Below are 17,654 nucleotides of genomic sequence, written 5' to 3'. Positions count from 1 at the left end.
AAAAGAGTTCTTATATTATGTATAGTTCCTTCCATGGGATCCCAGAATTGCCTCAAGCTGTGTTGTGGCTTAGATGGTGTTATATTTGAGTGAAGCATGGCAGGGACTTTCAACTGTCTTTTTCTCAAAAGAAACTCTTTAGGAGATGATAGGGTGAAAAACTGAACACGTCTCAATAAAGTTCATGACATGCAAGACAAAAAAGGATTTAATGAAATAGGATGATATACATAGTAAAACATGGCCAAACTCTCTGTGAAAAACCATTCCCATGATATCTGCCTTATTAAGCTGAAGACACTGCCAGACAAGTCCTCCAGCTGCTTTTCATTTCAATATCAAATGAATCCAAATCAATAGCCTATGAAGACAAATGCCTGCATGCATGATATCTCAAAGTCAGAAACATTCGCTTTGGGCCCCAATGCCAGTGATATGAATTAAAATGATTGTTTCTGCCTTTTAGATATGCATCACCTCGTTCGTTGGACGTGTCTAGTGATAAATCAAGCCCAGACACCTGATTACTTGCCCAGTGCTGAAATAAGCACTGTTGTACCTGATGCCATTGGACTTGGGTTATCGCCGAAGCCAAGGGGTCCACAGCACACAATGCGAACTCACAGCTTCCCATCACACTGAGCATTGTGAGACATCTGCACCGCACATGTAACCCTGAACACAATTGCTCGCTCTGAGAATTCAAGACTGCACTTTAAAACTTTATGTCTCTAAATGTTTCTGTGGATGTGCAAATGCATTTGAGATATTGTGAGAGACTGTAAATAATCCTCAACTTATGAATGTTTTAGTGTAAATAATAAAAATAAAAATATTACAAAAACTTGACAAGAAAAGCATAAAATTCTAAACTACAACATAAATTTACAAATTATTTAAATTGAAAATCCACTGTCGGATTATTATTTTTTCTTACAGCGTTATACAATTATCTCGAATTTATCACTTGTGATTTAGTATAGACCTTTGGTCTATAAAAAGAACATACTGCATTTATGCCAAAAATTAATATTGAGAAAATAATATAAATATTCATTCAAGATTAATTAAACTGGGTATAAATACTGATGTTTGACTGTACATCAATGTTAGTAGCTCATATCCAGTATACTGATTATAGTTAATGAGCAATTAAAGGGATAGTTATTTTCAAATATGAAAATTGTGTAATAATTTATTCACCCTCATGTTGTTCCAAACCATAAACTTTCTTTCCTCTGTGGAACACAAAAAGAGATGTTTGGCAGAAGGACAGCCTCAGTCACCATTAACTTTCATTATAAAGTATGAAGAAAAACAAATGCAATGAAAGTGAATAGTGACCAGTGTTAGGTAAGTAATCCACTACAAATGATTTATTACATCACGAAAGTAATCAGATTACTTTACTGATTACTTCATAGAAAAGTAATCAAATTACTAATTACTTTACTTTTAATTTACTTCCTAAAACACTTTTCACAGAAATGTTTTAGTTTTTCTTCTCAACAATAATGTCAAATTCCTCCACGTTCATTGTCACACACAAGTCATTCACTTGTTTCTCCCTTAAAATTACTTGTTATATTTTCTTAATATTCTTGGTATATTTCTATTATTTTAGAAATATGTGCAATCCAAGTAATGTACTTCAAAATAATTAACTTAACTGAAAGTCATTAACTGTAATATGATTACAGTTATGTAAAATGTGATGCATTACAGTTCTTTTTGACTTAAAAATCAGTCAGATTGCTGTAACTAATTACTGTAAATAATACTGAGAGTGAGTGAGACCTACGTTCTACCTAGCATGTCTTTTTGTGTTACACAGAAGAAACAAAGTCATACAGGTCGGGAACAACATGAGGGTGAACATACTTGGTTGGTCCTGCCTGTCTAAATACCATAAAGAAGAGGCAAGCATGAGGTAACTAAAAATGAAAAAGTAATGGCGCTATCTTTGCATTTTTGAAGAACACCAAAACCTCAAATGATTGCCGACCCTCCTGAGGAAATAGACGTCTTCAGTTGCAACAATAGCAGAGAAGGGCCAGACCACCACTACTTTGGATACTGCAACTTTGGGAAGACCTATTTTTGCGGCGAATCAAGCCCGTGGTCTTGTGAAATCATTGTGCTTCTGCTGCTCTTCACCGCCAGAGTAAAGTTGAGGAAATTGCAGACGTGCTATAAAAACAAGCTATATTTCCAGTGGTTTCTCGTAATCGTGCTTACTGTTTACAGAACTGGTGACAACAGTCATTCTTTTGTATTGCATTGCAACAGTAGGTGTCCTGTATCGCTGATGTGGTTGTAGCTTTGCTAACCCCAAAAAGACACATGGGAAGACTCTTTATAGATGTTACAGACTGAGTCCAAGGAGTGACAGTGGCATGGGAGAGTTGTGGGTCATACTTTATTGCCTCTACATATTGAGGTCAACTGAACCATGTCCCATTCGGTCTCAGGAAGTGTTTTGCTAAAACGAAATGAGTTCCAATTGAGGACGAGAAATAATGTGCAGTGTCGTGAGCTTAAATAGTGTTTCACAACAGGAAAAAGGTTTCTAGGCTGTCAGATTAAATGAGGTCCTCCTTGGTTGTGGTTTCACAGCTTTAGAGCATATGTTTGAGAGCAGAGAGACAATAGCTTGACTGCATACTATTTCAACAGGCCTTTATTAGCTGCTGTTTGCAGTCACATCTTCTGTATAAGTGCTAGAAAGTTTTGGGAAAAGATCACAACAAGCCAAGATTTACAAGTCCTTTTGTCATCCAATACTGATTTTAATACCAGTTTCCAAGTCATATATGGTAAAGCCTTTTTGGCCATCCTCCTTGCCAACCAATGGCATGCTTTAAGCTAGATGTTATGTTGAAGTCCTGTGTTAATACTTAAAAACATACATTTTCACACTTTAAAAGGTGAAAATGAACAGTTGAACTGAGCATTCTTACCCGATTTTACTCTTTAATTAGTGTAACTTACAAGGCAAGGCAAATGAGTTAATTTACATATTATCACATGACGCTCTTGAAAGCATTGCTCTCGCAAACACATCTGTGCTCAGACATGAGCTGAATGGCTTTTGGAGACTTGGAAAAGTCAAGGAAATTAATAAATTCTTAAAAAGTAATGGAAAAGTAATGGAAATGTCTGAATATACACTCACTGAGCACTTAGGAACACCTGAACACCTATTATTCATGCGATTATCTAATCAGCCAATCGTGTGGCAGCAGTGCAATGCATAAAATCATGCAGATACGGGTCAGGAGCTGCAGTTAATGTTCACATCAACCATCAGAATGGGGAAAAAATATGATCTCAGTGATTTTGACCATGGCATGATTGTTGGTGCCAGACGGGCTGGTTTGAGTATTTCTGTAACTGCTGATCTCCTGGGATTTTCATGCACAACAGTCTCTAGAGTTTACTCAGAATGGTGGCAAAGACAAAAAACATCCAGTGAGCAGCAGTTCTGTGGACGAAATTGTGTTGTTGATGAGAGAGGTCAACAGAGAATGGCCAGACTGGTTCGAACTGACAGAAAGACTACGGTAACTCAGATAAACACTCTGTACATTTGTAGTGAGCAGAATAGCATCTCAAAATGCAAATCATTTCGACTTTGAGGTGGATGTGCTACAACAGCAGAAGACCATGTTGGGCACTTTATAGAGATGTACAGCCGCGATGCAAATTTGTAGGCGAACCCGAAATATAATTCTCCATGGGTTCCTCTGGATTTTCCTATGAGTTCCTATAATGTTTTTTTTTTTTTCCCTCCTTTTTCTCCCCAATTTGGAATGCCCAATTCCCAATCTTTCTAAGTCCTCGTGGTGGCGTAGTGACTCGCCTCAATCCAGGGGGCGGAGGACGAATCTCAGTTGCCTCCGTGTCTGATACCATCAATCCGTGCATTTTATCATGTGGCTTGTTGAGTGCATTACCACGGAGACATAGCGCATGTGGAGGCTTCACGCCATTCTCCATGGCATCCACGCACAACTCACCACGCGCCCTACCGAGAGCGAGAACCACATTATAGCAACCACGAGGAGGTTACCCCATGTGACTCTACCCTCCCTAGCAACCGAGCCAATTTGGTTGCTTAGGAGACCTGGCTGGAGTCACTCAGCATGCCATGGATTTCAACTCGTGACTCTGGGGGTGGTAGTCAGCATATAATGGGGTTTTTAAACTTATGAGTTATATAACATCTGTGGTAAACATTACTTGACGATACATGGATGTTTTGTAATTTTGTATGTAATTCAATACGGCTTCAAAATTCATGTCATTTATGTATGACTGTGTGTAATTTATGTTGTAGAACAAAATGTTCACGTATCGTCAAGTAGTGTTTACCACAGACCTTATTTTACACATAAGTTCTAAAACCTCATCATAAAAACCCATAGGAAAATCCAGAGGAAACCCATGGCGAATTTTCTTCCAGGTTTTTGGACTACAACCTGAACAGCTCTATTAGGACCATAGTGTTCTATTTTTGTTAAACTCAGCTCTAAAATATATTGGCTAGAAGATGCTCTTTGTGAGTGCAAACTATATATAATGTTTTAAAAATCATTATCCAGTACTAACGTGTGACTTGAAAAGTTATGGAAATTAATAAAATCTTGAAAAGTTTTGAATATACATTTTTATAGTTCTAGCTCTAAAATATATTGAATATGTTAGCTAGAAATTGCTTTTTTGTGAGGGAAATCTCTATTAAATTATATATATATATATATATATATATATATATATATATATATATACAGTAATTAAGAAAGACTGGAAAAGTCATTGAAATGAATAAAAATAATTTCTATTGTGCACATAAATGTTTCTAGTTATGTTCGCTCACCTAAAAAATTTAATATATTGGCTAGAAATAGCTTTTTGTGAGTGAAATGCTTATCCAGTAAACACTGCAAAAGTCATTTAAATGAATAAAATCCTAAAAAGTTGTGTAAAAGTCTTGAAAATGTATATTATTAATAGCCTATATATTTGCTATACATGCTCTGTTCTAAAATATAGAAATTGCCCTTTGTGAGCGCAATCTTTGACCCAGTTATGTGGGGAACCATACACCCTTTGCTTCAAAATGCTATGTCACAGGATCAAGAGTTGAATATAGTTCTTTGCACTGGAACAAGTGTGTGATGCATTTGTGAGTGTCTATGAATGTGTATATGTGTAAGTACAAAGAAAAAGGGAAAAAAGTATATGTGTGTGTATTGGATGTGGGGACTGGGGGAATACATAATTGTGATTTCCCGCCACTGGCTTCACGCTATGGCTATAGCACAGGTCAAAGGCCCCTTGGAAGAAACTTCGTCATAACAGACCAGGCGCGGAGCTAAAATCACGTGTATCATTTGTCTAAGGCGGAAAGTGATCCTGTGAGAGTGGGATTGAAATTCGCTTTCAAAGCAAACACAGACCTGTGGCTTCCAAAGGGTGGGCTCAAATGCTGCTGTAAATTGCATCTGCCTTCATTTTCTGTAATTGGAAGATATTGCTTGGGTAAAAAGACTGGAAAAGCTCAGTGGTTATTTAAAGCCACAGAACACCTCACCCATTGCTCCAAATTTGGTTTTATAACTGCTTGTGCCAGAGATCAACAGGCCTGACTACTTCTGTCAGAAATCATAATAAAATGTCTAAAGAATTTCAGTGAATGCACTCTTTCAGTGGCACCAGGCATATAAGGGGAAACAAAGGTCTACCTCGTGTCACATGTGGTGCTCCAGAGGCATGGAAAACTATGCAAACAGTAGTTAAGAAGCACAATTTTGGTTTTCAAATGGCTACCATTGATCTCTCCTCATGGTGGCACTTCTGGCAACAAACGGAGCTCCAAAGTAAACCGTCAAAGCTGTGAACGGGAGGTGTCTTCTGTATTAACAACTCCAAGAGAGACTGTGCTTCTCTGGTCCGCTGCACAGGTTGCCAATGGGCCTTTGAAGGACTAGTTCAGCCAAAAATGAAAATTTTGTCATCATTTACTCATCCTCATGCATGTTGTTTCTACTTGTATTGACTTTATTTCTTCCATAAAACACAAAAGGAGAATGTTAGACCGCGTTTCCACCTAGTATTACAATGCATCTCGGGTGATCCGATCACATGTGGTGAGGTGAGACACATTGCTGTTTACACCTGGTCAGTTAAATACATCTCCTTTGACCACATGTGTTCGTAATTGGAAGGGAGGGTCTCTGTTTCATGATGACATACATCAATCACTGTCATTGCGTTACTGCATGATAATAAAGCACAACAAAGTAAAAAAAAGAAAAAAAAAAAACGATGCGCTGTTTCTCCCAGATATGGTTAAAATGTAATCTAAGCACAAACTCAACATGTCAAGCAGAATTATCCAATATTTTAGTCTATTACCTTATGTTTAGACCTGTATTTAGGGCTGACCACATCGATGCTGAAACACATCTTAATACATTCATTCATGAATCGGACATCAATACTTTTCTCACAAACAGGCCAAGGACAGTTAGGGCAGATATAAAGGTTTTCAGTGAATAAAGACTTAAATGTCAGTTTGTTCCTCACACAATGGCGCACAAGTCATATGGACTGCTTTTATAGTGCTTTTGTTGTGTCATTTTGGAGCTTGACAGTCCCAGTCCTCACTCATGTTCATTATATGAAAAAGAGTGGCAAGTATCGAAAACATTTTGTGTTCCACAGAACATCATTAGGGTGAGTAAGCAATGACAGAATTTTTTTATATGGGAGAACTATTCCTTTAAAGAGAAAATCCTAAAGGCTAAAGCTTGCTTGTTTTACAGTAATATGGTTATTTCACCTTTTAGCTTTCCATTAAAAAGGCCCAGCCACATATCAAGTAACTGCCATCCATGTGCAAACCCACAAGTCACCAGAGCTCAGATCACAATAGACCACACATCAGGTGTTTTGTTTTTGTTTTTTTTTTATCCCCAGGAGGAAATTACATTTTCAAGGTGCTCTTTTCACACCACCATGCCAGCAGTGGCCTTTAGGAAATGAAAACATCAGTAAAGCTTTGACAATGCACCAGCAGCCACAATGGGTATGACATCAAGTTTAGGGTTATGCTGCTATAAACAAGCATGTGCTGATTCCACTTGGGTGAGTGCACACAGCAGACTGAATCACACACTGAGCCAGATCCACAGCTCCTAAGAGACCAATTGAGCACACACAGAAAGAAAATAGAAACAGCACATAAAACCACAGTAACCTTTAGAAATGCTACGAAGACTCTCTATGGTAATACAGTAAAATTGACTAAAGCTCAGGAATTCAATATACTTTACTTCAAACATACACAAAGTAAATTTTTGTTAACAAATCCACTTTACATATTTGATGATGTCCAATGCCAAAGAAGAAAAAAGAAAGAAAGAAAAAACAGGACATAAAATAGACATAATCTCATTTTAGTCTGACAGCAGCTTGGCTCACACATTTACATCGTCTCTAGATAGATACTGCAGGCAGACAGACAGACAGAGAGAGAGAGAGAGAGAGAGAGAGAGAGAGAGAGAGAGAGAGAGAGACAGACAGACAGACAGACAGACAGACAGACAGACAGATAGATAGATAGATAGACAGAGATTAAATACAGGTCATTAGAAGGTACACATTATGAATAATGTACTCAATTTACGGAATATATGCACAGTATATATTCAAATAAATAGATAAAGACATATTATTATATTTTTACATTTTACATACCCTATCGTGAATATTTGGTTAATTTCTTGGTTAATTTCTTGCCTAAAATGCTCTGACACAATAATGTGGAGTCATCTGCAAATCCAAACCTTTGAAATTATGCCTCATTAACCTGATTTTATAATATGAATGCAGTTCTATTATGTTATCCTAACCACTTAAAAATGCCATGGTGTGTTTACAACTGAAGTTGTTACCAAAGTTAGACCAAAGAAAAGAGAAACAGCGATGCGTTGATATTAATGGAAAGTCTAGACCCCTGTCTGTATGAGGCAGGTCTGGGCTTGGCCTCTGCCCTTCATTGACCCCTCCTCACGGAGTTAACCACCGACGTCACAAGTATCTACCAATCAAATCGCTGGGGGCGGTGCTGCGAAAACATGTCGTCCATATCGGAGCTCTACGATGTCAGCTGGGAAGGTAAATCACTTTGTTTTCTTTAACAGCGTGTATTCGTAAAATCAGAATTCCTCTTAAGTAATTCTATCATTATCCAAGTTATATACGTTTTAAATGTTTGCGATTTAAGTGCCATAACTGTTATGGTTTTCATCAAAGACCACAACCTAAGAACCCAGTTAGCCTACAAAGCTACATGCTAGTACAAAAACCGCTTTTCTAAAAAGCAACATAAAGATACATGATAAAAAAAAGAAAGTTGCTCAGTGCAAAGACACTGTGCAATATATAGATATATGATAGGACATGTCATGAATGGCTAAATGATTATTAGCCGGAGTTAGTGTGTTTATCTTTGTATGTAACATTACTACCCAATTATATTTTCTAAATGAGTTGAGGCTGCTATGTTTCATAAAAACTATAGTTTGCTTTATTGAAGTAGTTACATTGACTTAACAAGGGTAATGATGAATCTGTCAATGATTAAAAATTATGTAATAATTGTACATTTCGTCAAGGCACCTAATATGTTATTTTTCAAGTAAGTTGTAATTGTATTACATTTTTTCCTATTTTGGCCTAAATCTGTTCTGACACCATAATCAGAATGACTGTCATTGTTAAGATGTTGTATTCATCTGGACTATTCATAAATTAGTAATAATAATAATAATAATATATAACCAAAGTCTACAAGCAAGCTGGACATAAAACTGAGTAAGGCAACATTTCAGTCTGAAGCACCAGACTGCTAAAACAAGACAGGCAGCTTAATTTAAAAAAAGAAATACAATAAATTATATTAAAAATAAATTGACAAGGAAAGAAGTTTCAGCCAAAGGCTAATGCATTCCTTTATTACATTTCAGAGATGCGTGACATACTCCGTAAGTGGAGAGAAGAAAATTACAGGAACAGTGAGCAGATTGTGGATGTTGGTGAAGAACTGATTAATGAGCATGCGTCTAAACTGGGGGATGACAGTAAGTACAATTGGTGTAAACAAAACAAATGTACGCACAAGAACCTCCCCTCTCCGTCGCATTCCATTTTACGGTGCTCTTAAAGTTGATAACGTCCAGTTGACGTCCAGTTTTTCCCTGGACAGTGTCGTATTCAAGCACTTTTTCTTGTGTCCCGACTTATTCTGAAAAAAACATGTTTCGTCCCATATTTCCCCTTTCCTAAAATTTCTCTATCGCTTATGCAGCTTTCTCAGTCACGTGAGTATTCTAATCAAATGTAGCCAAGGATACGGCTTGTAAAACCAAAAAATTCACACGTGTTGTTTGCAGTACATGATTGGATTAAACTATCCAATCACAATCCCCTATCAATAGACATCCAGTTAGTGAACTGATTGAAAAGTCAGTTTGAAAGGGCACACAGATGAAATTGCAGCTGGAAAAATGTCAAGGAAGCGTGCATGTACGTTTAATGATGATCTTCAAAAAGAGTTTATATTTCTAAAAAGGAGTCACAGACAGAACCTAGTAAAGTGAGGTGTGAGATTTGTGGAGCTCGCTTTTCCATTGCCCATGGAGGCCGCGCCGACATCGCGCAGCATGCTCATACAAAAATGTGGATGCTGCTAAAAGTAAGTGTGCCACACCAAGTGTTAACGATTTAATTTTTTTTGTGGAGCAAAGTTCCGAATCTGACATGGTGCATGCAAGTGAAGGACCTTTTGCTTATCATTCTGTTGTGCACGGCCATAATTTTCAGTCGGCTGACTGCACTGCGAAATTGATCAAGTATGAGTATGATCCAAAATTTTCTTCTGCCCGCATCAAATCTGAAGCTGTCATATGCAACGTACTTGCTTTTGTGCAGCTGGACTATCAGAAATTACTGCAGCATGGCAACACACGTTTCCTCTCTCTTGGTCCAGCTCTTGAAATAATAGTACACATTTTCAATGGTCTGCATGCATACTTTCTTTCTCAAGAAAAAATGGCCAAAATTTCTGAGACATTTTCAGAGATCTAAACTTGGGACTGGATTCGCACTCAAGCAAACAGCCACTTTTTACTGTGCACTGGAGATAGTAGAGCAAGACCACATATCAGCCACAGAAGTGGCTTTGCACATTCATGACCTGAGAAAAGTCTTGCAGGCCAGGCTGGAGGAGTCATTCATACCCTCTGACATTAAAAAGCAGTTGGATGCCCTGGTTGAAGCTGGTGACATGCGAGCGGATGATTTCTTTTGTGCAGTGAGAAACTTTTATTCAGCATAGGTCGATTACCTCCAAAATTGGAGCCGCTCATTGGAGAACACAGAAAAACTTGAGTGGGACCTACTGAGAGACATCCCAGAGTAGAAAGACATTCAGAGCAACCTCGAACACTTCTAATCCAGAATCCCCACTCTCAGTTTGATTGACGAAACTACGCTCTTTGATGAGTGGGACTCGTCGCATCACTGATTGGAACATGAACAAGACCGCTGTGTCTGAGAGATGGACAGATGTTTTTTTGTGATCTGGAGAGCAAGACCATCTATTTCGGAGTCCTACCCAAGGTCGTGGAGTTTGTTTTATGCCTGCCTGGGACATCTGCATCTGTGGAGCGTGTGTTTTCATTAATGAACGCAGTTTGGACATCGGATAAATCTCGACTCAGTGTAACAGTAATAAAGGCAATGCTTTTCGTACTTCTTTATTTTGGACTGGACTGCTCTGCATTTTACAATAAACTCTTGAAAGACAAGCGCACATTGAGAAAAAGTGATGTCAGCAAAAAGTACAAGGTGACAACAGTTACAGATGCACCCTCTACTTCGAATTAATCTGCCTAGGTAAGGATATGTGAATTTCATTTTTGCTGGGAGGGTGCTGTCCCGTTTTCCACAAGCAGGAATCTGGTCACCCTATTTTACAGGCAACTGCATTTTAGACAATGTAAACAGTCTTGGAATGAAGATGAACTGAAAGGAGTAGTTCAAATAGTCACTCAAAAATGTAAATTGATCATTTACTCACCCTCATGTTGTATCAAACCAAATATGACTTTCTTTTTCCATGGAACACAAAAGGAGACATTAGGCAAAATGTTAGCCTGTCACCAATCATTTTGATTGTATCTTTTTTCCACACAACAAAATAAGGAATTTGTTATGTTACGTTTATATTCATGTGTGTATTTAATGGTGTGTGAGATGGGACAATATATCAAATTTCCACATATTTTGAAATTTGCAGCATTGTTTTTTGTCCTTGTGAACATAAATGACATGACCCATCAAACATCAAAATCTCTCTATCACTTTTAACTTTTTTACTGTTTACGGGGTTCGCACAAGGTCCTTAAAGTACTTAAGGTTCTTGAATTAAGCTTTTAAGAAATTTAAAGCTGAAGTATGTAATTTCTGCGACACTTGCGCCACCGAACGGAATTGCAGAAATAATGACCACGTTTACATGCACTTAAGGAAGCGGGTTATTCCAGGGTTTTTGAAGAAAGCAGCGTTCTGAAACGTCATGTTAATGAGAACGCCGATTTCCTTACACCGTTTAAAGGATTAAGAGAAAGCTGTTTAATACACCTAGGTTTCTCCTGGAGAAAGCTGCTTATGTGGCTGTGGCAGACAAGCCTCTTGTTCATCGGGAAAGGAGGAAGCAGGAACTGGGTTATCAACCAAAAAGACTTTAATTACAACTTAAACACAACACAAACACTGACGCACGCGAACACATACAGGGGCAGCGTGCATCTCTCTCTCGAACTGGCATCCCCGGCTCCTCTTTATCCCTCTCCCGGCTGATTGGGCTGATTCATCACCAGGCGTCCATCGTTACGGCCTGGCCACGCCCCCCTAATCTTCACATACCCCCAACGCCCGATTCAGGTCAGGGAAACCTCCTGGCCTGACTTACTCCCCCCCTCCCTTCCTGAAGGGGAGGTGCTGACTCCGGTTCCCGACCATGCTGCCACATGGTCCTAAACCAGCTGCACTGCCCCCTGGCGGACGGCAGCGGGTCCCTCTGCCTTCTGGCGAATGGCAGCGGGCTCCTCCGACCCCTGGTGGATGGCAGAGGGCTCCTCCACCCCCTGGCGGACGACAGCGTGTCAACAAAACATTTCTGGGACTACAGTAGGAAAAGCACATACGCTATAAACTATACCCATTAACACTGTAAAATATCGACGGTCACTCACGTTCGCATATATGCGCTGGTACATTGAGGGTATCCCAGAGTTTTATGTAAAGATAAACCCCACTGTTGAAGCACAATTCCACTGCAGGTTGCGATAGGTAAGGAAACAAACACAGCAACAACTCTGGAATATTTGGGAATAAAGTGAAGCAACAGATAATAAAATAGTTAAGTCTTCCTCAGATACCATGTTTGTTATTTACACAAGCATCGTGGGGTAATTACATTGCTGTAGAGAAAGCTGCTTACTACTGAGCCACATGTATATGGGAGGAAAGTGTACGCCACTTATACAGTGCATGTAAACCGGAATGCTGCTTTCTTGCAATAACCCGCTTTCTGGTGTCCATGTAAACAGTGTTTTCAAAGCAGCTTTCTGAATTTGCCCCTTGTCTTCTATTGTTCAAACAGAAGTGGGGTGGGTCTTAGCAGGTCCCTCAAAACAAACAGGAATTGTTATAGTGCCACACAGACAGTGTTTACAGTTTTCAAGAAAATTAACCTGTGAATCATTTACTTGTAGTTGTCTCTGCATAGTAAATTGGCATTAGGGCTGGGCAATATGGGAAAAAAACAAAGTCTCGATTTTTATCAAACTTATGGATGATTTACGATTCAAGTTTTTCAACTTTTAAATGTACTCCAACATGATTCAAATTGTATGTTCTTTATTAGAATGTAAGGCAACCTGGTTAGAGAATTCCAAGTTCTTTTCATTATAGGAAACAAAGGTGTGCAAGAAATATGTACATATGCACCACAGGGGGAAGTTGTCAACAGTGTAAATGTAAAATCTAATAAACCCAGATGTTCAGAAATAATAGAATAATAAATCTGCTAAATAACTCTTAGCCAGTTTAGGTATTCATTTTATCTAAACCAAGTCTATCTAGAAAGTTATCTAGAAATCAATATCAATAAATAATCAAGTTTATATAGAAAGTATTCATTGTATATCAAACAATCTGTGTGCATATTCATTAACCCCTGCAGATAGAGATGCGCCCTCTAGCGGTTCATGATGAGCAGCACAGCAATATTAAATAATTTATTACAATTCATTACAATTCACTTAGCAAAGTTTGTCAAAATGATCGCTTGCCAAATGTTGGCTATAGATGCAGTACACTTGAAACACGTCACAAAACAAAGCAATAATTAGCGATCTGTCTGAATCATCATGGCAAAAGGAGCGGCAGATGTTTGATTCTCCCATATATAGCTTATCACATAACTAACGCATTTTTATGGGTAAAAAAAGAAAAAGGAGACCATTCATCAATACACGCATGCCGAGGCCAGTTATGGTCTTAAGCTGGTGTATAACTGCATGATGGACGAAGCTGAGCTACAATCACACTGTGTACAATCGTACTGGGAATATTACCACTGTCTTTTATCTCAGTCTCTTTATTGTTAAACTGTCACATTCATCTGGAGCACGCCACACACGTGCAGCTGATCAGATCGGGAGCGGCATTAAGACAAGCGCTGTGAATTCTCTTCTCTTCCTTATTCACCCTTTGGTGGATTTACAACATATCTAACTATTGCGATTGCAATATTTTTTTGTAACATTTCGATTTCTCGATTTAAAAAAAAAGAAACAATCATGTAAATACGCAAATTCGAATTTATCTGAAAAATCGGAAAAACTTCCCAGCTCTTGATTTTAATCACACGTAACACGGATACGGTAAAGAAATCAAAAGACTTCTGTCGCTTTAAATGTTCACTGAACCAGAACACTGTGAGATGCTCCTTGACCTCTTAAAGAGACAGTACTTTAATGCTTTTATACAAATTAATGTAAACTCAATGTAAATGCTTGTAAATTGTACACATTATTTCAAACAGTGACAGCTCATATTACTATTATATATATATATAATATTAATTGATTTGAATTGAATATATAAATAAAATCGCTTGATTCCAAAACCATTTTCATTTCAAGTGGAAGCTTCTGTCTCAAAAACCGGGAATGAGGTTTACATGGATGAAAACCGAAAGGTTAATCTGACCTCTTAACCGAAAGGTTGTCAGCTCAAACTTGAAAAGAGACGGTCGTTAAAATTATGGTTGTGCTGCTTGTGCCCATTTTCAAGGCAATAAACCTGTTTGCTTCAGGGGAGTCTCCCTGTAATAAGAGTGTAGTCTGCTTTAAGTTGCTTTGCATCAGCAAAATGACAAATAAGTAATAATTAGCAATCAGTTTGCAACAAAACCCAGTGTTCAGTCACTTTTAAAAGCTAATCTTATTTACTTTTGGAACTCTCTAATGGAAGTATTGTGTTAGTGTCTAGTTTCTGACCTCTTGAATATGACTATTGCAAAGGGCGGAAAAGAACATGCACCTTTTTTGTTTTTTTTTGTTTCTCTGGTCTTGATTTCTCCTTAAAGGTTTAATAACAAAAGACCTTTCTGTTTTCTAATTAAAAACAGATTATATTGCAGAAACATTTCAGATGGCTTAATGTTTATTTGCTTTGGTCAGTCATCGGTTTCTGAGCCAGACAACCAGATGAAGTCTTGCAATCGTGTTGTCAAACATCACCACTAAAGCCAAAACTCTCTTCAGCTAAAATCATTATCTTTGAGGTGATCCAATTCTTAATATTGGCTCTGAAAGTCACTCTTATAGATGACAATTTTGGTTTAGCAATTGTAAAAATTGAGCTCTTTTCTACTCAAATTGAATTTAGGCCATTTATTTGTCTCATCCATATTGTTATTTTAAAACCACATGTAATCTCAAATAACTACTATTAATCGTCTTTTGGCTGTTTCGTCAGAAAACGCCACCACTGTTTGAGGAATCGTAGCAAACAACAATGAAGTAGCCAAGACGTAATTTGCCAAATGGCCCTCAAAAAGACATTTACTGCACTACTTGTGCTCTTCTAAGCAAACGAAAAATAATGAAGATTTTCGTGGCTCTAGGAAGCGTTTCAAACATCTAGATGGGACTCCTATTTACTTAAAGGAATCGTTCACCCAAAATTGAAAATTCTGTCATTATTTACTCACCCTAAAGTCACTCCAAACCAGGATGACTGTAAAAGAGGAGGCGAGAAGCAGCTTTCCTTCTTAGGGTGAGGCTTTATTATTCCCTCTTCACAACACCGATACACAGTCTTTCCTAAAACACTAAGCTAAACACTATCACACACTGTTTCACAAGTAAACTTTCATATTCCAAAATCTTGGTTCTGGCTCGGCTTTTTCGTGTCCAGTCTCTCTCTCTCGTCTGAGTGCTGCGTGGCCCTATTTATGCCGCTCTCCCCGTGCTCACTGAAATTAGAGACAAGTGTTAGACATAATTTAGCTCAGGTGTAAGCGCCCTTACCGCTTTCTCTCTCTCTCCGGAGAGATGCTTGACCGCGCCCCCGCTGCCACAATGACTTTTTTCAACTGGGATCACAAAAGGAAAAATATGAAAAATCTTCACACAAACTTCCAGACTATCATTGCATCTTTCTTTCCATACAGTGAAAGTGAATGGTGGCTGAGGCTGCCATTGTGCCAAACATCTCCTTTTGTGTTGCATAGAAGAATAAAGTCATACAGGTTTGGAACAACATGAGGGTGGGTAAATAAAAACAGAATTTTTCATTTTTGGGTGAACTATATCCTTAACGATAGAACGAACCAAAGATTAGTGATAATCTTGTAGATATGCATTGTTCACCATTCCACTCAACTCAAATGTCTGAATGTTGTGAATTCTGGAATTACACCTTGAAACTGAGGAAGAGCACTTGCTATGTGATGAGTTGCGCTGTATTGATGGATGATGTACTGTATTTGCAGAAGCTTTTTTTTGTTGCTGTTGTTATTATGATTCATACAGTCTTTAAAGAGCCGGGTAAATACTTTACACAGCTTGGTTTGATTGAAACCAGCTCTTAAATTGACTGTGAAACAAGATGGTAATTATCAAAGCAAGACTTGGAATCATAAAAACAGCTAAAAATAAAAACACCACACGTTTGCTTGTTTTGGCCCTAGGACATTCGTTTTTTTAATAAATACTAACAAATTAATTCAAAATGTTAAATGCTTTTCCGCACAACACCGCAAACCGTACAGCTTTGAAGTTTGTATTCTTTGTCTTAAAGGAGTATTCCAGGTTCAATACAAGTTAAGCTCAATCGACAGCATTTGTGACAATGTTATCAAAAAATTATTTTGACTCATCTGTCCTTTTCTTTAAAAAAAAAAGCAAAAATCGAAGTTACATTGAGACACTTACAATAGAAGTGAATGGGGCCCATTGTTGGAGGGTTTAAAGACAGAAATGTGAAGCTTATAATTTTATAAAAGCACATTAATTCTGTTAAAACTCATGTATTATTTGAGCTGTAAAGTTGTTTAAATTAGAATTTTTTCAGTCGTTTTAGGGTTTGTTTACATAACATCATTATGGCAATAAAATTGGCTATAATGTTACACACAAGTTAGTAAGCGATTTTTATCACACTAAAATCATGTTAAAACATATATTGTTTAAATCTTGTGGCTATACTTTTGAAACAGTGAGTATTTTAAAATTTACGGATTGGCCCCATTCACTTCCATTGTAAGTGCCTCATTAGAACCCTGATATGTCCTTGTTTTAAAGAAAAGGATGTACATGCCAAAATAAATTTGCCACAGATGCTGTCGATTGAGCTGAACTTGTATTGAACCCGGAATATTAATTTAAGCCAAGAAATAAATCTGTGACGTTTAGATCACCGTCAAACATCTTTTTCCGTATACGTTTTCACATGTTATAGTTCACCGAACTTAAACTTTGAAACAAAACGAAAGATGTAACTTCTCTGAATGTGCTTACGTTTCCACTCTCCCACGTTTGCGTGTGTATGAATGGAAGTGAATGCAACACAAAGCCCAGTGTGACCGCCCCTTTGAACATTTTGGAATTCTTCATTTCTCTCGTCTGTCATTTGCAGTCAAGTTATATTTTTAAAGTCAAAGTTATTATACAGTCTTTGAGCATAGGTGACAATATATGTGTAATTTCAGCATGTTATGTATGTCATGACAAAAAGAGGCTAATAAATTGGTCACCCTTTTCGGTGTTTGACTGAACTGATACATAAAACTGATGACTATACTAAGGATTAGCATCTTAGTTTTATTTGGCATGGTGGCGTGAATTTCCTGACTGTTTCCATATGGTCTGCCAGCTCGCCTACACCCAGAGATTACTAAGACAAACTGTTGTTGATGGATGTTAAAAATTGTCTTTTCTAATGATACAGAGAAGAAACGTCACAGTTTGCTTGAAAGGAGTCCACGCGGGCTTGAAATTAATCCAACA

The 17,654-nt window shown here is 37.8% G+C and overlaps 1 protein-coding gene across 1 annotated transcript in view; it reads left to right on the top strand.

Annotated features, from left to right (window-relative positions):
- Positions 1-8,118: 8,118 nt before the first annotated feature.
- The window catches only part of LOC127454106 (ER membrane protein complex subunit 2), a 51,624-nt gene continuing 42,088 nt past the window's right edge, over positions 8,119-17,654 (top strand). The window contains exons 1-2 of the mRNA XM_051721069.1: positions 8,119-8,184; positions 9,036-9,149. Of these exons, the coding sequence (XP_051577029.1) occupies positions 8,145-8,184; positions 9,036-9,149 (154 nt within the window). The 5' untranslated portion in view covers positions 8,119-8,144. The remainder of the gene's footprint in view (positions 8,185-9,035; positions 9,150-17,654) is intronic.

Source organism: Myxocyprinus asiaticus, chromosome 16 (genome assembly GCF_019703515.2).
Source record: "Myxocyprinus asiaticus isolate MX2 ecotype Aquarium Trade chromosome 16, UBuf_Myxa_2, whole genome shotgun sequence".
In the NCBI taxonomy this organism is placed as follows: domain Eukaryota; kingdom Metazoa; phylum Chordata; class Actinopteri; order Cypriniformes; family Catostomidae; genus Myxocyprinus; species Myxocyprinus asiaticus.
The sequence above is the reverse complement of the archived record's forward strand: the minus strand, read 5'-3'. Positions and strand labels throughout refer to the sequence as shown.